This window comes from Ambystoma mexicanum, chromosome 3q, assembly GCF_040938575.1.
Source record: "Ambystoma mexicanum isolate Mex_15411 chromosome 3q, UKY_AmexF1_1, whole genome shotgun sequence".
In the NCBI taxonomy this organism is placed as follows: Eukaryota; Metazoa; Chordata; class Amphibia; order Caudata; family Ambystomatidae; genus Ambystoma; species Ambystoma mexicanum.
The window spans coordinates 77,257,129-77,282,885 of record NC_090926.1 but is presented as its reverse complement, the minus strand read 5'-3'; the positions used below and the strand labels follow the sequence as shown (position 1 = coordinate 77,282,885).

General features: G+C 47.7%; 1 protein-coding gene across 3 annotated transcripts in view; it reads right to left on the bottom strand.

Moving 5' to 3' along the window:
• The window catches only part of VDR (vitamin D receptor), a 621,180-nt gene that overhangs the window by 41,520 nt on the left and 553,903 nt on the right, over positions 1-25,757 (bottom strand). Inside the window, exon 10 of one of the 3 annotated variants that reach the window (XM_069653185.1) lies at positions 18,610-18,702. The exons of the other annotated variants lie outside the window; for them this stretch is intronic. Within the exon in view, the coding sequence (XP_069509286.1) occupies positions 18,680-18,702 (23 nt within the window). The 3' untranslated portion in view covers positions 18,610-18,679. Of the gene's footprint in view, positions 1-18,609; positions 18,703-25,757 lie in introns of those variants that run through there. 3 annotated transcript variants of the gene reach the window in all.

The window sequence follows — 25,757 nt, the reverse complement described above, 5'->3', positions numbered from 1 at the left end:
ACTCTCAGCGCCTGTGGCGGCGGGGGAGCTACCCTCTGCCTGCATCATAGCGTAGGCCACCCACCGTTTAACTCAATGCTCTTTAATTGTCTTAGGACGCAAGAGCTGACAAGACCGACAGGACACCTCGTGGTGATCGCGAGGGAGACACTTATTGCACCTCCGGTGCGTGTCCTTACAAGGGTACTTGCCTTTACAAGAAGGGCAAAATTTAAAAGGTGTCCTGTCCATAGCTCAGGTTTATAGCGACGGCAATACCAGAGGGGCAAAGAGAGGGGTGAAGGAAATTCATTCTTACCCCCGGAACCCTACTGTATAGGCCGGCCAGAAGGTCCGGCCACGTGGTCGACAGCGTCGACCGGAGCACCAGCCTTCGAAGTCTTCCGCAGTGGTAGGTAAGCAGTCGTCGAAGGGGACGAATATATATAAACGACGGAGGTCATGGACAAAGATTTTAAGTTGCAATTTGTAAGATCTCTGCATAAGGTGATCAGATAGCTGGGTGGAAAAAAACAATCTGAGGGACCTCAATACGTGAGGGATTTTGGGTACACTACACGTCACGTTAGGGATAATGTTACAGGCACGCCCATGTCGACGTGCCCTTTCAATCCTCGAAAGACAAGATGCAATACTCTGATCAGCACTAGATGTCAGACTATACGCACAGCATGTGATTCTAAGCAGATTCACAAGCATCAGAAGTATTGTTCCCAGACATTTGCTTTTGAGCAACAGTGAAAAACATGCATGTGTTATAAAAAGAGAAAATGCTATTCACAGCGGCAATGCATGCGTGTGGTAGGCAAGTAACTGCAGTGTTTTACAGAATGTCTGAAATACGGCTCTCCTTTTAATTAATTCGCTCACTCTTTATCTACACTTTATTCACCAACTCTGCACCCACTTCATCGACGACAGACACAAATAGTATCAGCACAAGGTTTTAGCATGAAGGTTAACCTTGGATCGGTGCCCAAGGTTTGAACTCACCCAGCCTGCTATACCGATGACCGCTCTTTACAGCCCACCTGAATACAAACTATAACCCACTCCCACCCAGTCTCAGCACTGTTACATGCAGCAGGTAATATTAACTATTTCCTACTCTCCTCAATGGTATGCCGGTAATAAATACCATGCTGTAGGGATTGTGCCCTCTCCCGCACCCCATAACCAGCAGTAGGATGGGTCCTGAAGCTAAATTACTGCTCAATAAATAACCAACACTTTAAACAAAAAAATGATTAGTAAAGCCAATAGTTTGGGGGTTTGCAGCTGTTCACTGCATTTTACATTTAAACCCAAGAATGCAGTAAATGCGTGGGTTCTACATTCCCAGTAATTCCATATATGTCTGCAAGACATAGTAAAAGTCAGTTTAGTGTATATTTAAACAGTTAAGTATCAGCAAATACTAACCTGCAGACATATATGCACATTTAATGTAGGTATGGTGATTTTAAGGTAGCTTTAGGGTGGCTTGGACAGTGGGAAGTTAATTTAAACGGGGGAATGGGAGAGTGTTGTAATTGGTTTTTAGGGAGTGTTCCACCTTGTGGTGTTTAAGGTTTCTTCCTTTTGAGGTTGCTGTTCTTAAGCTATTGAAGGGAGGGAGGTGTGTTATAGTCGGATCTGTGGGTTTGGTGGGTGATGTAATTTGGAGTGTGGAGTGATGTCACTGACGGAGTGTTGATGCATGTGCTGGATGTGAGGTTCCACGGATGACAGTTGGGCCTGATGAGCTGGGTTGGGTGGATGTCCCTGTGCTTTCTTCTCTACATCTTAACTAGAGAATAAACTTACATGAAAACTTACCTTCTGGTTCCTGGCTTTGTGTAGAAGATGACCTTGGTTACATCAGAGAGCTAAGATGGGATGCAGAATGCATGAGTGAGCATGGTAGACATGGGTGAACTAGGATTTGTGGGGGTATGCAGGGGTGGGTGGGCATAGGTGAGGTAGGGAAGGAGGGGACTGAGTGAGTGGGTTGGGGATGGGTGGGGGTGAAGAACAGAGTAAGCAGCGATTTCTTTTAACTGGAAGGACCTAAACATTTCCTATAGCCAATTTGTGTTAGTCAGCTATATCTCACATTAAGCCTAATTGTGCAGGGTGCCCTTACACTGCTTTAGCCATTTGTGTTACTCAGCTAGATCTCACATTTAGCTTAATTGTGCAAGTTAGCCTTACACATCAAGGAATGAAATCACAACAGAAGCTGCTAGGTACATATAAAGCACCACTCTGGTTGACACTATTTGCAGGAATGGCTACCCACACACATCAGAATACAGGAGGGCTATGACAAAATGTGTCATGCTGGTCACAATCTCTGCCTACTTAAACCAGACTATGCCTCAACACCTTTGACATCAGCATGCAGCAGAAACCAATGTCAAATTCGGGCACGCTGAACACAGAGTAGGTAGCACTCACACCAGCTCCTGACTCCTCTCCTCAGCACCCATCCACAAGCCGGACCTCAAGGGTTGCTCTTTACCAGAGCATGGCCACCCTCCCTAACCCCTATTTGGCCAAAACACACGCATTGTAATCTTACTCTGTGACCTCAAACATTCTGGACTTCAATCCCTGAGGGCGTTCCCACCAGAACTATATTGAAACTATAATAATAGTAAAAGGTGCTATATACATGACAAGTACAATACAATACAATATGCGGGATGAAGTGAAGCGGGAGAGTCTGAACCAACCATGGCGGTTCTCTCCAGGAGAACATTGTTTTAAACAATGAGTTAAAGTGATGCATTTTACAACACACCTCCAGTGAAAAATGAGTAAAAAGTCACACAGTGTACAATAGGTTTTGTAGGGTAAGACATTCAAAAATCCATTAGATGCCACGTAAGCAACAGTAAGTAAAATACTATTTTCCAAGGTATTTTCATGATGCCTTTGCCCACTATGCGCCAGTACAAAAACATGTTCATGCAGACTGTGCCCATACAGGACCATGCTGGCTGCACCAAGATATGGCAGGGTTCCCACATAAGAAAATATTTATGTTTGTTTTGACCATAATGCCAGTAATGATACTATAATAAAGCAAGTCCCTGCTGGCTCTGCCAACATATGCCATTTTCACAAGGTAAGATCATACTTCTGTTGGCTTTGCCTGTAAGGCCAGTCAAATTGCCATGTCAAAGGAAATGTCCAGGCTGACTGTCCAAATGCAGTATCCTCACGTCCACTGCTACCCCTTCTCCAAGTAATAACACTCATATTGGCCATGCCACAAAGAAAGTGCCTGTGCTATATGCAACAATGGTTTTCGCCCAGGTTTTGGTACAGAGACGGCGCTATTAACGGTGTGGGACGATTTGTTGGAAACAGCGGATCAGGGGGGCAAGTCCTTGCTGGTTAGGCTCGATCTGTCGGCTGCATTCGACACGGTGGACCATAGGACCATGCTGAGACGCCTGATGGAAGTGGGAGGGGTGGGGGAAAAGGCCCTGCAATGGTTTAGATCTTTCCTTTGCAGCAGAGAACAACGAGTTTGACTGGGAGATTTCCTGTCAGACTCAGTATTACAAAGCTGTGGAGTCCCTCAGGGATCCTCCCTTTCCCCACTGCTTTTTAATCTGTATCTAAAACTCCTTATGGATATCTTAAGAAAGCACGGTATACAGTTTCACTCTTACGCGGATGATACCGAGGTGTGCTGAGAGTACAGAATCAAGAGGAAACTTATGAGAGAGTGGAACAGTGTCTACAAGAGATACAGAGCTGGATGTGCGCAAACCAGCTATTGCTGAACGCCAGCAAAACTGAAGTAGCTGTTTTTGCCTCAAAATATCATTTACAGAAGGAGAAACTGCACCCCCCCCCCTGCCTTGGGGATGCAGCTGAATTTCTCCCAAAAAATTAAGAACTTAGGCTGTATCTGGGAAGATAATATGGAAAGTGGAGCTCAGGTGAGTGCAAAGGTGCAGGCAGCTTATTACTCATTGCGCATGCTGAGACACATTCTACCTTTCATTGCGAACGAGGACAGAGCAGTCGTTACCGGTACTCTGGTTAACTCGAAGCTAGACTATGGCAACACATTATTGTCAGGTATTCCAGCCTACCAAGTGCAGAGGTTGCAGCTGGCCCAAAATGCAGCAGTTAGACTGGTGCACAAGGCAAAAAAAATCAGATTCAATCTCTACCTTCAGAAAAGCCCTGCACTGGTTGCCTGTAAAAGAGAGAATAGAGTTTAAGATCCTCTGTCTGGTCTATAAGGGCGTGAATAAGATAGGACCAGCATACCTATCAGACAAAATCAGAAGGTATATTCCTACCCGACAGTTGCACTCGGCAGACCAAAATCTGCTCTGTATGTATGCCAGGCACCAAATGTGTGAAGAAAGGGGATTGTAGATTCTCTGTTTATGGGCCCAGAGCGTAGAACAAATTACCAAGAGAAATTCTTGATATTAAAAGCCTCTCGGTTTTCCAGAGAGCTGTAAAAACTTATTTGTTCTGCTAGGCCTCTGACAGAGTAATTGTGCTAATTATCCTCATAAGATTCAGTGGATCATTCATAGATATATGTTCAATTGAAACATCTGTGCCCAGTTACGATTCAGTTTGTCAGGTACGCGATACAAATACCACAATACAATTCAATACAAACAATGCCTCCTGATCCTTGCACACAGGCACACACACACCCGCAATCACGCACCCATACAGTTTCTATCTCAATCATTCATACGCACACCTAGAACATTCACAATGCATTCTCATTCACATGCACACTCAAACTAATACACACAATTCACAGTCAATCCTATGTGCACTTACGCAGAGATTCCCTCGTATGTACATTTACAGAACGCCACCTGGTAAGTATGGGACAGTCAACTTTTTAGATTTGTAGCAATAAAATGATGAATGTAATTCGGCTTCTGAAAGGGAGGTCTGCTAACCTGCCCTCCCTCATAATACTACATGGCAAAATAATAGCACATTCATGTACCTTTGCTGTGACCAATCTGCGGACATCTCCAGCAACTGCTATGCTGTGGCAGCAGGGCTGTTTCAAAGGTTACATGTGCATTCATTTCTGCTGCTGGAGGACAGGCAGAGGTGGCATTTTAATCTTCTGGACCTCTGATCAAAACATAATAATTGGGTACCATAGTTAGCTTTGTGGCAAGCTAAATTGTAAATATAACCCATGCCGGTTTATGACAGGGTGGCTCTCACAATTATACAGTCAATACATTTGTATATCATACTAGTGTCAAAGAGTGGTGAGCAGTTCTCCATCTATGACAGGGCTGATGTCTATTAGCTGTCTGGTTTTTCTGTTTCTACAACTGCCATGTGGGAAAATCCACACAAAGCTGCGTCTTTGATCCCCGAGAGGAAGGGGACAACCTTGCTGCCAGGTGACAGTAACCCTACCGAGGAGGTTTCCCATTGAACAGTGCATCAAAGCAGTATTGATATAACAAAGCCACACACACACTCTAAGGTGTTAATTGCAGGAGTCCCTTTGAAGTTAGCAGACATGAAAGGGGTACAGTAGCCAGAGGAGGAAGGCTGAAAGAGTGGTTGCACCATCTTGGTTTCTACCAGGGCCCGCTACAATATCCTGTCCCCTCTCACTCCCTGCACACAGATGACTGGGTACGATATCAGAAGGCAAAGGACACTTGTTACAGATGACTGATCCCCTGACAACAGGTTTGCTTTGTACCGATCCTCTGTAGCAGTTTACCTACATATGGAAAGAAAATCCTTTCTTTGATTGATTACTAGTCGATTACAAAGCACTGTGCCATAGAGGTGAAGACAGAAGGCTCCAAGAAAGAGAAAAGCTATTCTTGCTACCATCCTCGAGCACACATTTGGCATGACACTGCTGTTGGCAGGACCTCTACAACTTAAGACACTAGTACCAAGGAACCCGCTTACTTGAGGTGGCAGATCCCTGCAAGTGTGCTCTTCAACAATTCATGGCTGGGTAGAGGAGTAAAGCACTCCCCCTTCCCCCAGAGACTCTGGGGTGGGATGCCCAGCAACCACAGATTCAAGGACACGACTACTGCCTCTCCCCACATATCTAGAAATATTCCCCGTCAGACTGGGAATTCTCAGTGATAAAAATAATTATTAAATTTCTTTTAATATACATACATTATTCCATAGAGAATGCATGTAAATAACCGATTGCGGCCTAAGAGCCATTCTATTGTGTAGTCCCTCCACCTCACTTTGGTCCTTTATGGCCCCAACCAATGAGGTGACAGGGCTTAAGCTCAGCCCCAGTCAGCCATCTTCAGATTTTGAACCGTAGGAACTACAGTATGATGGTTGCTGAGCGTAGGAGCAGCCTCTCAGGGGAGGCGGGTGGGCACATGTGAATCTATGAAAGGTACCAATGCTGGAGGAATACAGTTACAGGTAAGTAACTAAGACTTCTCCAGCATTGGATCTTTCATAGATTCAGATGCTTGAACAGAATACCAAGCAGTTAAGGCATGCCACCTTCATAATATATATATATGTATATATGGGATACATTACTCACCGTAATCGTATTTCTGATGCTCGTATCTGCTTAGATTCACATGCTGTGCATAGGCCAACATCTAGTGGAAGCTGCAGAGTATTACAGTTTGTTTTTCGAAACTCGAAAATGGGCGTCGACACAGGGCGTGCCAGTAATACTATCCCTAGTGTGACGTCCACTGTACCCAAGATCCCTCACGCGTCTAGGATCCTCAGATTGTATTTTTTCTGACATGAGGTAGCATGAGGAGTAGCGTGAGTACAGATAATCCAAGCAGATAGACAGAAAGGTAAGACTACAAGTAATCATGCGCCTTCTCTCAGAGGGGAGGAAGGGTGGGTCGCATGTGAATCTAAGCAGATACAAGGATCAGAAATACGATTACGGTGAGTAATGTATCCCTTCTGAGGCTTGTGGAATCTGCTTAGATCACATGCTGTGCATAGATTAGCGAGCAGTACCTGAAGAAGGAGGTGGGATGTGAGAAGGGTCATGAGCAAATACGTGTCTTAGAACCGCTTGTCCCACTTGTGTATCTGCCTTGGAATGGGTGTCAATGCAGTAATGCTGAGTAAAAGTGTGGATAGAGCTCCAAGTAGCTGCTTTGCAAATGGTGTCAAGGGGTACATTTGCAATGAAAGCCAGAGTGGCCCCAATGCCTCTAGTAGAGTGGGCCCTTGGCGTGAAAGGCAGAGTTTTTTCAGAGAGTGAGTAACACAGCTAATAATCCACTTCGAGATGGCACCTTTAGGGACGCGATCCCCCTCTCTGCCTGTAGCTACGGAGACAAACAGTTGATCTGTTTTTCTTAGCGGTCTGGTTTTATTTACATAGTAGAGGACCGCCCTACGCACATCTAGGGTGTGTAGTTTCACCTCAGCTGAGCTTTGCGGGTCCTGGAAGAAAGCCGGAAGCTCGATGGACTGGTTTACATGGAATTTTTATATAAATTTAGGTGAGAACCTAGGGTGTGTGCGTAAAACCAGTTTGTCTTTATGGACAGTAAAGAAGGGATCCTGCACTGACAGAGCCTGAATTTCACTGACCCTTCTTATAGAAGTAATAGCTACTAAGAAGGCCGTTTTATAAGTCAGGTGTTTGAGACTGCTCTTATGCATGTGTTCGAAAGGGGGGCACATGAGCTTGGCTAGCACCACATTAAGGTCCCACCCTGGTGGTGGGTTTGAAATAGGAGGGTGAAGTCTCTTTACTCCTTCCATGAAGGCTTTAACTACTGGTACTTTCCACCACGAAACCTTGCTATGGGAAGTGGTGTAAGCCGACAGGGCTGCCAGGTGTACTTTCAGTGAGTTAAAAACCAATCCTGCATCCGGCAGGTGGAGCATGTATGTGACAATTGTGGAAGGAGTGCAATCAACTGGGTTGACTTGCTTATTCTGGCACCAGATAACAAATCGTTTCCATTTGTCAAAGTAGCAGTACCTCGTGTTTGGCTTCCTAGATTCCTTTAGGATGTTCATACACCTCTGTGGTAATTTGAGATGTCCGAACTCTTATGACCTCAGGAGCCATGCTGCTAGGTTCATTGAGTTGGGTTGATGATGCACTGTTTGACCTTGGTGCTGGGACAGTAGGTTGTACCAGCCCGGGAGTTTGACGGGTTCGCACACCGCTAGTCTGCGTAGGTGTGGGAACCATGGTTGTCTCGCCCACATGGGAGCAACTAGGACGAGCGTCATTGACTCTCTGTTCATCTTGTTGACCACCTTCCTGATGAGAGGTGTTGGTGGAAAAGCGTACGCAAACATCCCTGACCAGTTCATCCACAGGGCGTTCCCCTGGGAGTCTGGCTGGGGGAACCTGGATGCAAATCCTGGGCACTGTCTGTTTTCGCTTGTGGCGAATAGGTCTATAGTGGGGAAACCCCACAGAGAAGATATCTTCTACAATTTCTCTGTGTAGACACCATTCGTGTTCCTCTGGGAGGGGATCTCTGCTCAAAGCATCCGCCAGAATATTGAGATCCCCTGGAACATGTTGAGATGACAGGAAGATCTTCCGTCTGAGTGCCCATATCCAAATTTTCTGGGCAAGCTTGGACAGATTTGGCGAACGAGTCCCTCCTTGCTTGTTTAGGTAAAACATGGCTGTAGTGCTGTCCGTCCCGATCTGCACTGACAGATTCAGCAGGTAGTGATCGAACGCTTGAAGCGCTCTGAATACTGCCAGAAGCTCTAGCAGGTTGATGTGATTCTTGGCCACTGAGTGAGACCAGAGACCCTGAGCTGTGTGGTGGAGGTGGTGAGCTCCCCACCCTGTCAGGCATGCATCGGTTGTGACTACCGCCTGTATCTCGAGATCATAAAAGGGTTTCCCCTTGGACAGATTTTCTCTTGTCCACCAGTGAAGGCTTAGTACCAGTGTTGGCGAAACGACCACTAGATCGTCCCACTGACCACTTGCCTGAGACCACTGTTTCGCCAACCATTCTTGCATGGGACGCATGCTCAGGCACGCGTGGGGACCAGGTAAATACATGACGCCATCATACCCAGCAAACACATTGCTTTGCGTACCTTTATCTGGCGACCGGCCTGATATTGCAGAATTTGCAGCAGTATATTCCGAATTCTTTCCTCTGATGGAAAGGTCAACCCCTCTTGCGTGTCTAGGATAGGTCCTAGGAACTGTTTGGAGGTGCTTGGCACCAGACTTGACTTCTTCTCGTTTATTGAGAAGCCTAATTCGAAGAGTAGGTCGATCGTCCTTTGAATGTTTGTTCTGCAAATGACTGGGGTCTCCCCGTGATGAGCCAGTCGTTCAGGTAAGGGTACACCGGGATTGCCTCCCTGCGTAGGTGTGCTGCCGCCACCACCAGTACCTTGGTGAATACCCTTGGAGCCGAGGCTATCCCGAAGGGCAGTACCTTAAACTGGTCGTGCCGACTGCCCTCCTTGAAGCGCAAGTACTTTCTGTGCGCTGGGAACATGGAAATATGAAAATAGGCATCTTTCATGTCCAATGTTGCCATGTAATCCCCTTTTTTTAGGAGGGGGATTACCTCTTGGAGAGTAGTCATGCAAAATTTTTGGGGATTGACATACTTGTTTGCAGGCCGTAAGTCCAATACTGGGCGCATTGTCAAATATTTTTTTGGCACAAGGAAGTAAGTTGAATAAATACCCTTGTTTACCTGGTGTCCCGGGATGAGTTCTATCGCGTCCTTTGCTAGAAGATTGACGAACTCCTCGAGGAGGACCTTCTGGTGGTCCAAAGAATGTATTTTTTGTCGTGGAGGGTGGTTTTGGGGACGCTCTAACAGTTCTATGCAGTATCCTGCGGACACTGTGGACAGCACCCATCTGTCTGAAGTGATCCCTTCCCAAGCTTGGGTGAAGTTGAAAATGCGTCCCCCTACTGGGGATGTGGGAGAAGGGACCCTGAATGGAACGTCACTGTTTTGGTGGAGGCGTGCCGCCGCCGCCTCTACTGGGGCTGCCTCTACCCTTACCACGCCCTCTCTTATTACCCCTGCCATAACCCTGGGTAGACTGCTGGCTGTTGTTCCATTGTGTACCCTGCCCCAGGGAATAGTTAGACCCTCTCTGGGAATTTTGTCCGTGTGGGCGACGAAAATTGCCATTCCCTCTCTGGTTTGGGGGTTTATTGGTTAGCTGGCCTAGGGATTTGAATGTCTCATGCTCGTCCTTGGCATTTTTCAGCACGTCCTCGACCGCCTTTCCAAACAATAGTTCCGGCTCCACCGGTTTGTCTATCAATGAAGCCTGGGTTTCGGCTTTGAACTGAGACTGTCGCAACCAAGCATGCCTTTTGATAACAGTACCTTCTGCTATCAATCGGCCGGCGTTATCCGCGGCATCAAAGGTTGCCTTTAATATGCAACCGGACACGGCTCTTCCTTCTGCCGAAACTTGTGCCAATTGGCTTTTTAAGGGTTCTGGGGCGGAATCTATGAGTGCTGCGACTTCTTCCCACTGGTGGCAGTTGTAACTCGCCAGCAGGGTGGTGGAGTTGGCAATCCTTGCATGGTAGGCGGAAGTGGAGGCTACTTTCCTGCCCAAGCCATAAATCTTCTTGCTCTCCTTGTCGGGAGGGGCTTCCGATGATGACAAGCGTGTTCCCGCCCTCTTACGGGTGTTTGTAACTACCAGGGAGTCCGGTTTCAGATGCCCTCTCATGTACAGTGGGTCTGTTTGGGCTGCCCTGAAAAGCAACTCAACTCTGAGGTTTACCGCCCTAGAGAGATAGGGATTAACAAGGAAAGGGTCTATCCTCCTTTGTATTGACTTAAGGATAGGGATGGCCTGGGCAACAGGTCTCCTTTCTCCCACTAACTCCTCGGCAAAGTCCCTCTCTTCCTGAGCACCCTGGGTGTCACTGTGGAAGTGTTCTACCGCTCTGGACAGCACTTCATTCAAGAGAGGCTGGTTATCGACAGGGGAGTCGGTAACCTGGGGTTCTTTATCTACCGGGGAACCTAGCCTGTAGGTATCTGGGTTGTCGTCCTCCTCCTCTTCTTGGTCCTCGTCATCCCCATAGTAGCCAGTCCCAGTTTGTTCTTCCAACATGCCAAAATCTGGATCCTCATAAAGGGATGGATCTCCTTGATATTGAGAATAGGGCTGTATACTGAAGGGGTCTGAAGTAGGAGCTTCAACCTGGGACTTCTTACTTGGGGGTATAGGATCCTTAGAGCCTGAGGGAGTTGACCCGGCGGGGGTAAAAGAGAGAAAGTGTTCAGGGTTTTTGGGGTAGAAATCTGCCAATGATGACATCCTTGACATGACTCATCAGTAGACCATTCTCTTGAACTGGGAATGATTCTTTCTTGAAGGCCTTTCCCTGTCTTATCTAGACTAGACCTACTGGTTTGAACGGGGGTCTTTGGGATAACAGAAGACAGACTTGTCCATCTGTTTAAGAGGGATAGAATGTTTTTGAGGTGTGGAAGGAGGCTGAGACTGCTTCCTCTGTTGTTTTTCCCCTTCCCCGTGTGTGGAAGAGTGTTTACCCTGTTTTTTCGCCCCTCCGGAGCCTTTTGACGCCTGGCGCCAAGGTTCGGGGGTAGAGTCCCTATCTCTGGATAGTGGAGGTTGGGACTCGGGAGCAGCCGTTGCGTGGCCTGTTGACGCCGACTCCTGGAGTGCAGACTTGCGATAGAGGTCGGTTTGGTCTTCTGACGATCGAACCTCCGTTACCTTGGGGAGCAAGGCACTTCTGGCAACAGTGGATGGTTGCCTGGAGTCCTGCGGCGATCTAGTTGGAGAACGCCCAGAGGACACCGATTCGGACCGTTCTCTATGTGCCTCTTTCCGAGTACTCGACGTGCGCGTCGAGTCTCGGTTGGACATAATGTGTTTTGTGGAAGTGCAGTGGGTAGCGCTTGTGTCGCCGGGGGTCTTCCCCATAGCCCCTGCCGGACGACCTTCCGAGGTCGCGGACTTGCGCTTGTCTGTCAATTGACGCCACTTGCCCTCGCCGTCCGAAAGCACGGCGTCGCTGCCATCGATGAAGGTGCCCTCCGCTGCCATGGCCTCTTGACGCCTGGCGTGGTGGCCCCAACGCTTGATCGAACGGTCCTTGAGTGTTTTCGGTTCGAACCTACTACACACTCTGCAGTTAACCTCGGGGTGGTCCCTTGGTAAGCAGAGATTGCACGTGGTGCGCCTGTCAACCCAAAGGTACTTGCGGTTGCACTTGGGGCAAAATTGGAAAGGGGTACCCTCCATACGCACCTTGTGGCAGCGGGCTAATAAGCGTAGGAATATAAAAGAATGTACCTATATACCAAAAGAGTGTAGAGTATGTCCACCCCCACTCTCCCTACTTGCAGGGCCGAGGCCAGAGGCCGTCCGAGGCACAAATTCGTTGTGCAGCTCTCGACAGTCGATTCTTTCTCCGTGCCGGCGTCGAGTGTGGATGTTCGGTGACTCGACGTTGGGGTGGAGAAATGGGGAAATATAACAATATTTTAGCAAAAGTATGGCTAAGGCCAGGGAAAATGGCGGAATGCTTCCGACCAGTATTGTGGAAAAAAACAATCTGAGGGTCCTAGACGCCTGAGGGATCATGGGTACAGTATACGTCACACTAGGGATAGTATTACTGGCATGCCCTGTGTCGACGCTCATTTTCGAGTTTCGAAAAACAAACTGTAATACTCTGCAGCTTCCACTAGATGTCGGACTATGCACCAAAGAGGTGGTGCAGCACTGCCTGTCCGACTGCAGATTCATAGTTGGCATCTTCTGCTAAGCAGTAGTGTTTAGCGAACATGTGCAGAGTGCTTCAGGTAGCGGCTCTGAAAATGTCCTTCAAGGGTACCCCCTGCGTGAAACGCTACTGATGCCGCTCTCCCTCTGATGGAGTGTGCTGAGGGTGGTTTGGTGAGGGGGTCGCCCTTCAATTGATGACGGTGGGTGATGCATAAAGAGACCCATCTAGCCAGACTTTGTTTGGAGATATGCTGCCCTTTTGTGCGACCAGAAAAGGCAATGAACAGCCTGTTGGATGAGCGGAACTCTTTAGTCCTCTGCAAGTAGAATTTCAAAACTCTAGTCACATCTAGAGAATGCAAAGCTCTTTCCGCTTCCGAGGCATGGTTCCGGAATAAAGAAGGTAGAACAATGCGCTCTGTGAGTGTCATTTCCGATAAGACCTTGGACAGAAATTTTGGGTGTGTTCTCAAAATGACACGGTCTTGCTGAAACAAAGTAAAAGGAGGTTCTGAAGACAAGGCTTGTAATCCACTGATCCTCCTGGCCAATGTCATGGCTATCAAAATGCCATTTCCCAAGATAAGAATTTTATTTCACATCTGTGAATAGGTTCGAAAGGGGGTTCCATGAGGGCCGTTAGTACTATGTTTAGGCTCCAGAAAGGGATTGATGAGAGCGTAGGAGGGTACGTACGCATCAACCCCTTCAGGAAGATCTTGATAGCCGGAAGAGAGAGTAATGACAGTACTTCCGGAGTCGTCGTGTATGCCGATATGGCAGACAGGTGAACTTTGATGGAGGATAGGGAGAGACCTGCCTTAGACAAATGTAATAAGTAAGGTAGTATCTGTTCTACCGAAGCTGTAAGTGGCTTAATCGTAGATGTTTCACACCACTTCGAGAACAGGTCCATTTTCGCACGTAGGTGATTCTTGTCGAGGGGGCTCTAGAGGCCCCGTTTATGTCCCAGCAGTCCGCCGGAAGGCTCAAGTCCATGAGTTTGGGCTCGCTGGGTCGTGGTGGAGGACTTTGTGGTTCTGCTGAGTCAAGAGGTATGATGTGCCTGGAGGCGAATTGGAGGCCATCGGGATAGATGCTGCAGAGTCGGGTACCAGATCTATCGCGCCCAGTCCGGCGCTATTAGAATCATGGAGCAGTCCTGCTCCTTCATTCTGCGCAGAATTCTGGCTATGAGTGGAATGGGGGAATTTCCCTGTCCAGTCCACTAAGAATGCATCTCCTGTTGACTGATGTTCCGGGTACCTTGAGGCAAATGCTTGACATTTTCTGTTGACTCTGGTGGCAAAGAGGTCGATCTGTGGCTGGCACCATACAGAGAACATCGGTTGGATTTCCTTTTTTGGCTAGCTCCCATTCGTGGGATGATGCGTAATCCCTGCTCAGTTTGTCCGCTAGGACATTGTCCACGCCCGGGAGATGTTCCGCCCTGATCTGGACTTTGTGGTGTAAGGCCCATGACCATAGCAGTTGAGCTTCCTGTGATAAGATCTCTGACTTTGTGCCCCCTTGCTTGTTTGTGTAGTGCATGGAGGTTGTATTGTCTGTCGGGATGGTCAATACTTGGCCCACCACTACTGGAAGGAAAGCTTTTAGAGCCCATAGTATCGCCCTGATCTCTAGGACATTGATGTGGAGCTGTGATTCCTGGTCTGATCAAGACCCTTTCGTTTGGAGGTCCGCCAAGTGCGCTCCCCATCCCGAAAGGGACACATCTGTCCTTAAGAGAAGAGTAGATGTTGGTACCTGGAATGACATCCCTTGGAGCAGGTTCTGCTGAGTATTCCACCATCGAAGTGCCTTGTGTACTGTCTTCGGTATATGGACTACATCTTCCCATGAACCTATCGCTTGTTTCCATTGGTGGTCCAGGGCCTCCTGGATTGGTCTCATGCAAAGTCTGCAATTTGGTATGAGAAATATACATGAGGACATCATGCCCAGGAGGGATTTGAAAGAGCGTACCGTGGTTGTCTCTTTTTCTAGGAACAATGACATCGAGCGGAGGATGGCTGCTACTCTGTCCGCCGCTGGTCTTACCCTGGGAATGGTGATGTCGAACTCGGCTCCCAGGAAGAGAACCGTCTTGCTGGGTACTGAGCAGGATTTTATCTTTATCGAAAAACCTAACCCTTTTAAGAGTTCTATCGTTTTCGATACTGCCAAGTGAGCTTGATTGTAGGAGCTTGCCCTTATCAACCAGTCGTCCAAATATGGAAATACCTCAGTTCACAATCTTCTGAGGTTTGCTGCTACGGGTGCCAGGCATTTGGTAAATAACCTCAGTGCTGATTTTAGCCCGAACGGGAGTACCCGGAATTGGAAATGCAGGTCTCGTATAGTAAACCTAAGGAACTGTCTGTGGGCAGGATGAATTGGAATGTGGAAGTATGCGTCTTCTCAGTACAGAGTTGCTAGGAAGTCATTTCTGTTCAGCCACGGTAAGACCCCTTGCAGGGATATCCTTTTGAATTTGATGTATTTGTTGAGTGCCCTCAAGTCCAATATGGGCCTCCATTGGCCGTTCTTTTTCTTGATTAGAAAGAAACAGAAGTAGAAACCTTTCCCTTCTGGGGATAAGGAACTAGTTCTATAGCTGCTTTGTGCAGTAATTTCTGAACTTCTGCAATGACGTGTCACAGCATGTGAACCTTGCAAGGGGTGGGAGCAAGTGAGGGAGGTTGGTCTATGAATTCTATGGTGTGACCCTTGCGGACCACCTGTAATACCCACTTGTCCGATGTTATTGCATTCCAGCGTTGAAAAAAATTGGCTTACCCTTACCCATGGGTAGAAAGGTGATGACACCTTTCTACCCATGGCTTCCAGTTTACGACCTTCCTTGTCTGGTGGTGCTGACAGTGGTGAATACGGGTTGGCTAACTTCTTTTTGGCCGCTACTGTAATAACTGAGTCTGGCTTAGTATGACCCCTTAAACAAAGTGGTGCTAAGTCAGGTGCCTTGTACTTCTTTTCAGGTCTTGAGACGAACACAGGTGTGGATAAAGGTGTGGCCAATATCTTTGACCCAGACTCCCATATGGTGTCGAGAAGAAGAATGGTGTTAACTGTTCTTCTGCGCTTGTCCCTGTGCTCATAAAGCACTGACTTCTTCTCTTCCGATATAACTTGTAATTTGAACAAGTCTGCAACTTTACCGATGATAGTATGAAACGATACTAAATCGTCCGGAGGTGAAGAATCACCTGGAGAGTCTTTCTTTCTTTCCGGGCTTCTCAACAATATAATTATCCCATTCAATGGGAGCATCAGGCTCCTGCATGATCTCACCTTCCTCAGGATCTTAGAAATCCCTGAACGGATCCTCTTGTCAATCAGAGACTGACACAGATGGAGGCACCATAGTTGGATCGAGAACCGAAGATCAAGGTCTATGTGGTGATGCTGGAGAGGGGACTCTTGTCGGTGAAGCACTGAGTGTTCTGCTCCTGGATCTACATGGAGGCTCAGGTGATCTTGCTCTTTTCTGTGGCCTACTCCTGGAAGGCGAGTGTCTGGGCGTGCTATGCCGAGGTGAAACGTCCCTCAGAGGGGTCCTAGGTTCCTTCGGTACAGATGACCTATTCTTTTGTTCTTGATGCCTTGAATTCCTCGATGATTCTTTGCATCAATGCCATGAGCACTGGGTCATAAGGATCAGCAATGTCCTCTGAATTCGGTTGCCAAGGAGGGCTGTTTTCCTTGGGAATGAGGAAAGGTTGCTCACCAAGAATTTCTGTGTCTGAGAACTCCTCTTGCAGAATGAGGTCAGGAAATTCTGTCATCTCTTTTCAAGGTGATAACTGTGCTCCAACTGTCTCAGGAGTATCTGAAATTGGAGACGTTACTCCCAAAGACTTGGGGAGACTGCTCACATTGGAAGGTTTATCCGTGACGTTCGCGAATGATGTTGTGGGTCCTGCGTCTTCAGAAGACAGATAATTTTTCGGTGTCATCGACGGTACTTTCGTCGACTGTGGTTTCGTGGACGACGGCTTTGTCGACGGCGGATTCGTGGACGAAGACTTTGAAGATGGTTGATACCCCTCCGTCGATGAGAGATTCATGGACGAGAGCTTTGTGGATGAGAGTTTCATCGACGAGTGACCAGCTTCCTTCGTTGACGACTAATTCGTGGATGTTGACCTAGAACACGAGGATTTGATTGTGGACGATGAGGCTTGGAGTGTCATCATCGTTGATGGGGGTTTCGTCGACGGCTTGGTCGTCGGTGGGTTTCTGACCTTGCTGCCGCTCATGGACGGCTTCTCCATGGATGACTGCCCCCCCAACCCTGATTTTTTGAAAATGCCTCCTTACCTTTGGAGGTGGTTTTTTCTTCAGGATGGCATGTCTTGTGGTCTCCAGAGCCCAAAGGAGGCATGGATGAAGTGGATTCCAACTTTCTCTTACTCTTATGAGAGGGAGAGGAACTCCTTTCCACTGAAGAGGCCCTTCTCTTAGAAGTTTGTCTCTCAGATGGTTTAGTAGACAACACAGGAGCTGTCTTGGCAGACTCCTCGTCAGAGGACAGAACTTTGGCTTCTAGGTGTAACAGAAGTCTCCTGTGTCTATCTTGCAGGGCTTTGGTGGAGAAAGACCTGCAAATGCCACATTTGTTGATGTCATGTGGATATAAGCAGTAGATGCAGTGGTCATGTGGGTCCTTCATGTAGACCAGTTTCTTCCTGCACCTCGTGCAGTCCATAAAAAAGGAAGGCTTCTTGGCAGACTGAAGCTCAGCCATGCTGAGAACTTCCCTTGATGAAATTGTGCCAAGAAAAAGGATTCTCAGATCCCAAAAGCTCAGAATAGAAAACCCCTAAGGAGGGGAAAACATTGGAATATATTATAAAAAATATATACTACACGCAAAAGGTGAAACAAAATCGAAAGCTCAGAGAGCTGGAGGATTCCTTCTGTCTGATAGACTGCGGTGAAAAATCTGCAGATGGATGACTGGGGCGGAGCTTAAGCCCCGTCACCTCATTGGTTGGGGCCACAAAGGACCAAAGTGAGGTGGAGGGACTACACAATAGAATGGCTCTTAGGCCACAATGGGTTATTTACATGCATTCTCTATGGAATAATGTAGGTATATAAAAAAAATGTAATAATTATTTTTATCACTTAGGATTCCCAGTCTGACGACAGGAAACATTCAAGCATCTGAATCTATGAAAGATCCAATGCTGGAGAAATCTGCATTATTCCATCCAGCATGGCGAAGAGCGCTACTTTTTTGTTCCATTTGCCCTGTTGGGCTTTACTTTTTCTGGGGATGTGCTCCCACTCCATCATCCATTCCTGAGGACTTGCCACAAACTCCATTCTGGCCTTTCCGCCCACATGGTACCTGAAGTCCTGCACCTTCCAAGATGGCGGCCTGCGTTCCCTGCAGAAGCAGAGTGCTGTGATGACTGCCCTGCCCGCCTTCTGATTGGCCACCCAACCCACCTTCAGGGCCGTTCAGGAGCCGGCAGGCAAAAGCCTTCCCCCGACACACAGGCCCCTGTCTGGCCAGCTGCATTCTCTCCCCACGATCAGAGGAACCGGCTAGCTGCCAGCACAATATATCCAAGGGTTATTGGTGCACACCAAGGTTCAGAATAGATATTCTAAATAACTTAAATACCAAGTAAATACATTTTCAGGTTCAGGGGAGGAACTATGGTCCAGGCACAGAACCACCACTCAATACAAGGAAGGAAAGAGGATTCATATGTAAAATCCTCCCTCAATGACAGTGTAAAGTTAAATTCAAAGGTTTGTCATTAAAACAATTTTTATCGGTAACTCAAACAAATATACAATACAAATTTTGTAGAAAATATATATCATTTTAATTGTAGAGAGTTTCAGGCAAAACAATCTGCATGTCCAGTAACATTGGCTGATGCGTTTCGAGGGTGGAGCCTCTTCTTCATGAGCCTTACGGGCTGCAGAGGGAATATCCTATAAAAGGACAAATTCAGTCACATATTCATAGAGTCAATTGAGTACACAATCTATATAGCTGATGCATTAGACAGTAAATAAAGATTGATGAGCATAGAGATTAAACAATGTGTCAGATCCCATAGAGGTTCCTTGTATACATGGAGCATCTGGATGTAAATTATCCCCAAAATCTGGTTATTGCTAGTCTGAGTGTATAACACTCAATTTTGTACCCAGACAGTTATCAAAAGCACGGAGGACCAAAAAGGAAATTAACTTGTACCTCTCTTCCAGGCCGTATTGCCACTATCATGTTCTTATTGAAGGTGTAGAGACCTTCGCTATTCCTTGTTCTCTGTGGACTCAAAATAAAGTGTGCAATATATCTCTAGTCCTATGGGGGGATGAAATCCCAAGGTAAGTCGGTGGAGAAGAAACTTAATATTAAAGCAGTGATATAAATGTGTAATGACATCTGACAGATGTCTTTACCGTCCCTGAAGGCTAAACGGTCATATATACAGTATAAATCAATGAAGGACAATATAAAGAACAGAAGGCACTCACCACTCTCGGTGGTGCTGGCCACTTAAAGGTTCGTGGAAAAAGAGGGACACTCCCGGGGGATCTAAAGCACTTAACGATTCTGTCGTTCACCATCCAGATCGTATGAGGTCGGAAGAGCTTGTAGGAGATACAGGCTCCTAGTGAGGTTGTGTGGAACTCTTATGACACATATGACAAGCAGTAATGTTCCTGTAATGGATTAAAGGAAGTATATTACACTCACCCACTCTGCCCAGAATTCTAGTGGGTGTTCACGTTGTAGGAGAATCACAGGAAGGTAATGAAATGCTCACTCCATACCCATAGCATTGCGCGTTCAATAGTCCAGACGCATACTAATTATGTAAAGTATGTACAAGTACTATTCCGAAAGACTGCCGAGGGATCGGGCGGTAATTGATCCCTAACTAGCTGTTTGAGTTACCGATGAAAATTGTTTTAAGGACAAACCTTTGAATTTAACTTTACACTGTCATTGACAGTTCTAAAAAGTGTGCACGGACTGGAGGATTCTACATATGAATCCTCTTTCCTTCCTAGCTGCCAGAACAAGGCAGCAGGAGACTGTCTTCCATCTCCACAGGGATAAGGTAAGCCCTGTTGGGCTTGTGGCATAAATCTGCATTATTCAATCCAGTGCGGCAAAGAGCGCTGCTTTTATGTTCCACTTGCCCTGTTGGGCTTTACTTTTTTGGGGGATGCACTCCCCCTCCATCTATCATCCATTCTTGAGGGCCTGCCTCAAACTCCATTCTGGCCTTTCCGCCCACGTGATGCCTGAAGACCTGAACCTTACAACATGGTGGCCTACGTTCCCTGCAGCACTGGAATGCTGCGATGACTGCCCTGCCCGCCTTCCGATTGGCCACCCAACCCATCTTCAGGCCCAATCAGGAGCCGGCAGGCGAAAACCAGCCCCCCGGCACAAAGGCCCCCGTCTGGCCCTGGAAGGCAGCCCCCCGCATTCTGCTGCATCTCTGATCCATCCATCACAGGTTACGCTAATCTGCTTCCTGGATCCAAGACCTTTGACAATGTGCCACCACCTTGCCCCGGAAAGAACACCAGATCACTTGCCTTGGGCATTCATCATTCCACCTGACTGCTCACCAACTGTTGGATCCAGTGTCTCACACCTACACTGCTGTGTGCTCCTCCAACTTGCAATGGTGACTTACTGTATATCTCTCTTCTACCTGCTTCTGCAGCCTACTTTGCCTAACCCTTATTAATGGTGCACTGCTGCTCTTTCCCTAAATGAAATCTAGGTGTGCTTTTTTAAATTGCTGCTACCTCCACTTCTGTGCTATTTTGGTGCTTTGGGGCACTCAATTCTAGGTGTGCTAGCCGATAGGCCGCCTGGTGAGCTGTCTCATGCTTGTGCGGTTTCTACGCCTTCCTTACACCCCTCTCCATCGCCCTCTATGGTTCTCTCCGTCTCTGCGATCAACTCTAACTGCTATGCTATCACCTATCCCCCCTCATGAAGTCTGGAGGGAAAAAGTTTCAAAAAAGAAATCTCCTTTCTTGCAATTCTGAATTAGCTATTGCAGACACCTACGTCAGTACCACATCCAGAGAAATTGTCAGGGACATCCTCTTTTCTGTCCCCTCTCCTGACCTATGGACTCTGCATCTGATTTCCACACTCTCCCCTTCCTCTTCTTCACCCATTAATGGTGGCACTAGGTGGGAGGTTTTCTTGGCTGGCTTCTCATATTCAAGGTGCATCATTAACGTCTATCACCATGGCACTATCATGGACCAGGGTTCTCAACTCAATCTCCTCTTTGGCCGGCGCCTGCCGTCTCTCCTCAACTTCCTTCCTGCTCCTGCTACCCCTCCTTCCTCTATCTCAGGACCTCCATCACCTACGACAGGTGTACCACCCCAATGTACCCCTCCCTCGGAAAACCTTTATTGGTGGAGACTGGTTTCACTTAGCCACACTTAATGCTCACTCTGCTATCAAACATTAGCCACACTTAATGATCACTCTGCTATCAAACATTCTTCGGACATCAGCCTCCTCTTTGAAGACTTTAATCTTGACAACCTCACTCTCACCGAGACGTGGTTCAACGCCTGTTCAGTCACTGATTTTAACTCCCCTTCTCCCTGATGACTACAAGATAATCTCAAAGCGGCGTCTAAACCACACTGGCGGTGGTGTAGCCTTGATCTTCCCTGAGTGGATCTTTTCTTCACCCACCCAGCCCTACTCATCCTTTGAAAGCCTGGTCTGCAAGACTGGCATCTTTCCCACTTCATTTTTAACCATTGCTCCTATCTACAGGCCCTCGGGCCCCATCGCCTCTTTCAGAATGGCCCGATTTCTCCTCCTCTCTCCTTACCTCCACTTACCATCTCCTTCTCCTGGGTGAATTCAACATCCAATTAGACTCCTCAGTCACGGCCTCCACGCTCTTCCGTGACCTCAGCCCCTCTCTATTCTCCTCCGGCCCTACCCACTAGGCAGGACACACTCTGTGTGCCTTCATTCACTCTGATCACTTGCTCTCTACCTCAATCTCCACCCCGCTATCCCGGTCTGACAACACTCTCCTTTCCTCCCACCTGGGACCTCTCTAAACGAACCCCCTCAGCTCTGCCAGCCTTATTTGTAGACATCCGTCAAATGAAGCAAGTGTCATTTGGTGGTTTTGCTTCCACCTTCTGCCCAACCCCCGACTTAACTACTGACTCTGCTGTCTACAATGAAGCACTCGCTGTCACTCACACTCTCGACATTCTTGCCCCTGTCATGAGGATTCACCTAAAACCAGCCTCCAAGCATAACACCTGGAATGAGACTGATCTAGCAGCCCTGAAATGCAAGTGCAGAGCTGTCGAACGGAAAAAGTGGCAGACTTCGAGCTCATCCTCTGATAAACTGGCCCATTGCCTTTGTGGCCCGTCGCCTTCTGCAAAGGCAATATCGTCTCTCCATTTGCTCCAAGAAGTGGGCTCACATCCAGGCCTGTCTCACTGAAGCTTCTAACACGGCTGAACTCTTTCCATCTGCAGTCTCTACCTCACCTCTTTCTTCCCAGGCCCTCTGCACTGCACAGGCCACCCACTTCACAGCTAAAACTCAGGACATCCCGAGTTCTCTCTCATCCTCCCCATGCCTCTGCCCTGCTGTTAGGCAGAAACCTGTGCAGTTCCCTTAGGGAGCACTGCAAAAGGCTTAAGACTACAGGTGATGGCAGTAAACCCAATTGGTAGCAGTCTGTACCACCCAGATTTACCTGGTAGCTGTGGCTGAGCAGCCAGACTTCTCTCAAGAAGAGTTAGACCGTATATAGAGTATACAAGATAGGTACCAAAATACAGTAGCACAAGCAAACACTGACCAGAGTTTTAGTATCAAGTATATAATTACTTATTTAAAGACACACTTAGAACTACTCCAGCACTATTATTGTAAGCAAGTTCAAAAACACAGTCACTATTAATATATATACATCCCTTATTCCTTATTAGACAAGTCTTAGTTAACACCACTTATTTTCAGGCAGAAGTGAGCGCTTAACTAAAGATGGCACTCCAATAAGTTATCAAAAAAGGGAGGGAAAAGGCAGAAATTAGAAAAACACACAACACAATACTTTAGAAGCACTCAGCAAGGCAGGAAAGTAAAAGTGTACTTGTGAGCAAAAAGTTCAGAGGCCCGGCTCCCTCTTAGAGAGAGTAGAACACCAATGCGCCCAAGATCACACAGTTTAAAAGGCTTGAAAAGTCTTGCAGAGAGTTTAAAAAGGAATTAGTTCAGCTCAGAAAAGTTCAGTTAGCCAGCCTACGGCCAACCCAAGTGGTAAATTGAGGATTTATGAGGCACCCCACACAGCCGTTGCGAGGGAGGCCAGGCGGACACAGTACCTTGAAAGTGGGGAGAATCCTCCAGCGGGGGCAGTTTTTCCTGGCAGTGAGTGCAAGTCGCGGCGTCGTCCAGAGGAAGAGAAGATCTCGACGTGGAGGAAAGCTGAAGGTCATTGCACTGCCAGGGAAGAAACCAGCCGCGGAGTTCTCCGGTTAAAAGGTACTACCCTTTTATTCGCGGTAGTGGTAAAACGTGGTATTCCGGTTGCCGGGGTGCTTGGCACAGGCAAGACAGCCACGAGATGCTCCGGGGAGGCGAAAAGGCGGGCAAACTGGTTATCCCCACCAGTCAAAGGAAGAAGACTCTTCGGGATGAAGATCTCCTCTGTTGTTGGAAGAAGTGGTAAGTCGGTTCAGTAGGGCTCCACCGGTGGTGTCGTCGTTGCAGGTCGGCTCAGCTTCTCCCTATTCGGATTCTTTGGTCCTGTGGCGACGTCTGAAGTCCCAGTCCCCAAAGCCCTGCTTTTATGCAGAAAACCCCCATTCATCAGTCCTAGCTGTCACTCAAACATGCTAAGTGGTGAGCCGGGTGGCTCACCACTGGGCCAATCACGCAAGAGTGCGACTTGAGTTGCCGAGGCAACTCAGTCCAGGGTGCCTAAACCCCCCCTCCCACACATCCTGTATACCCAGATAGAGTGGCACCACTTTTGGAGGCTTCTGTGGAGAAGCCCGCCAAAAAGTGGAACAAAGGGCTCGACTTGGGTTGGAGTTACAGAGGCGAACACAAATGCCATTTTAAAACCGAGTCCTGGCGAATAGACCCAACCGGGGAATAAATAACCCAGCGGTATCTTTAACATTGCACCAAAAAGTGTTGCGTTTAAAATGAATGGGAAAATCCCATAGTAAATATTCTTAAGGAATATTTTGCGTGGTAACCACTGCCACCAGCCAGAAACTCGTCGAGGGGGGACTGCAATGTGCCCCCTCGAAAACAGACCCAGGGGTAATCTAATTAACCGCTTCCAGTACTTCCACAATATGATGGTTTGTACTGGCTCTGTTCACAAATTTGGACTAATAAAGCCAATGGCGACTTTACATGCCCTGGGAGACAGTAGTCAGTCCCAGGGTATGGAGTCTATGTTTGGGGGTCACTATGACACCCCTGTGTTACTGCACTGACGGTGCTGTGTAACACACTTACCAAAAACCACATGAAACCCTATGGAGTAAAAGACCCCATAGCCCATAAAACACATTCCAAAGTCAAAGGATTACTCAAATAATGTCTAAGAGTGGGAGAAAAAGAGTCTCACTCTTAGCAGGAGAAAAAAATAAACCCCAAAAATCCAGCAAAGCTGCTGGGGGACTCACTAGGTTTGGGAAATTAGCCTTAACAGAGAATTCTCCCTAACACCTGCCGCCTTTGGCCCCACCTCCTCCTGCATCCATGCTTTCGTCCTTTTCTCCTATCCCACCAGACAAGGTCACTGGAGTTGTGCGCTCTACGAAGGTCTCTTCCAAACAGGTCTCCCCTGTTCTTCCAGAACTATTAAGGACAATATAGGTTCCCTTGCCCCTGAACTTGCAGACTTCTGCAATCACTCTCTTGCCACTGGTCTTTCCACTCTTCGCTCAAGCACTCGCTTGTGCGTCCCCTCCTGAAAAAGCCTTTGGCCGATCCCTCATGTCCAGCTAACTACCGCCCCATCTCTTTCACTCCCTTCCTTGGGAAACTTCTGGAAAAGTTGGTCTTCCCCGAACTAACAGAGCATACTGAGCTTGTTGATTGCCTGCACGGCCATCAATCTGGATTCTGAGCATCCAAAAGGGACAGAAACTGCCCTCCTGAACACCTGTGAAGAACTGCTCGCATTGCTCGAATCCAAATTTCCTGCTGTTCTTATTCTACTCGATCTCTCCTCTGCTTTTGACACGGTTAACCACTGCAACCTCATAAAACGGCTCCATGATGCCCTTGCTATATCGGAGCGTGCACTGCCTGGCTGACTTTCCTCATTGACCGACCCTGCCAAGTTATCCTGGGTTATTTCTCCTCACCCACATCTTTCTCCACCCTGGCTCTTTAACATCGCACTCCTATGGCTCACCTTCTCACTACACTTCCAGCGTTATGCAGAGGACACCCAGATCTTCTTCAGACTACCCACTGCATCTCTTCTGACCCGCTCTGTCATTCCCGACTGCCTGTCTGCTATCCATTCTTGGTGTTCCTCCAATGACCCAAGGCTCCATGCCAGCAAGACTGAGATTCTTCCTATCTGGACCCCTGCTCCCTTCTTTCCCCCTCCGAGGCCAGAAATCTGGGAGTTAACTTCGACTCATCTTTCTCTTTCATTACTCACATCTTGGACCTTGCCAAGTAGGCCCATTTCCTCATGGGCATCCTCACTTTCCTCACTTTCCCCCAGAAGCTCAATGTCACCAGAGCTCTGGTACTCTCCAGGCTGGACTACTTCAACAGCCTCTTCCTTAATCTACCTTCTTCCTACCCCTCCAGCAATCCATTATAGGGCTGCAAGACTTATCCCTGGCCATAAGCACAGGGACCATATCTCTCCAGCACTAAAATCTCTCTACTGGTTCCCGGTTGCTGCAAGGATCAAATTTAAAACCCTCTGCGTCATCCATAAAACTGTCTGGGGCCAGGGACC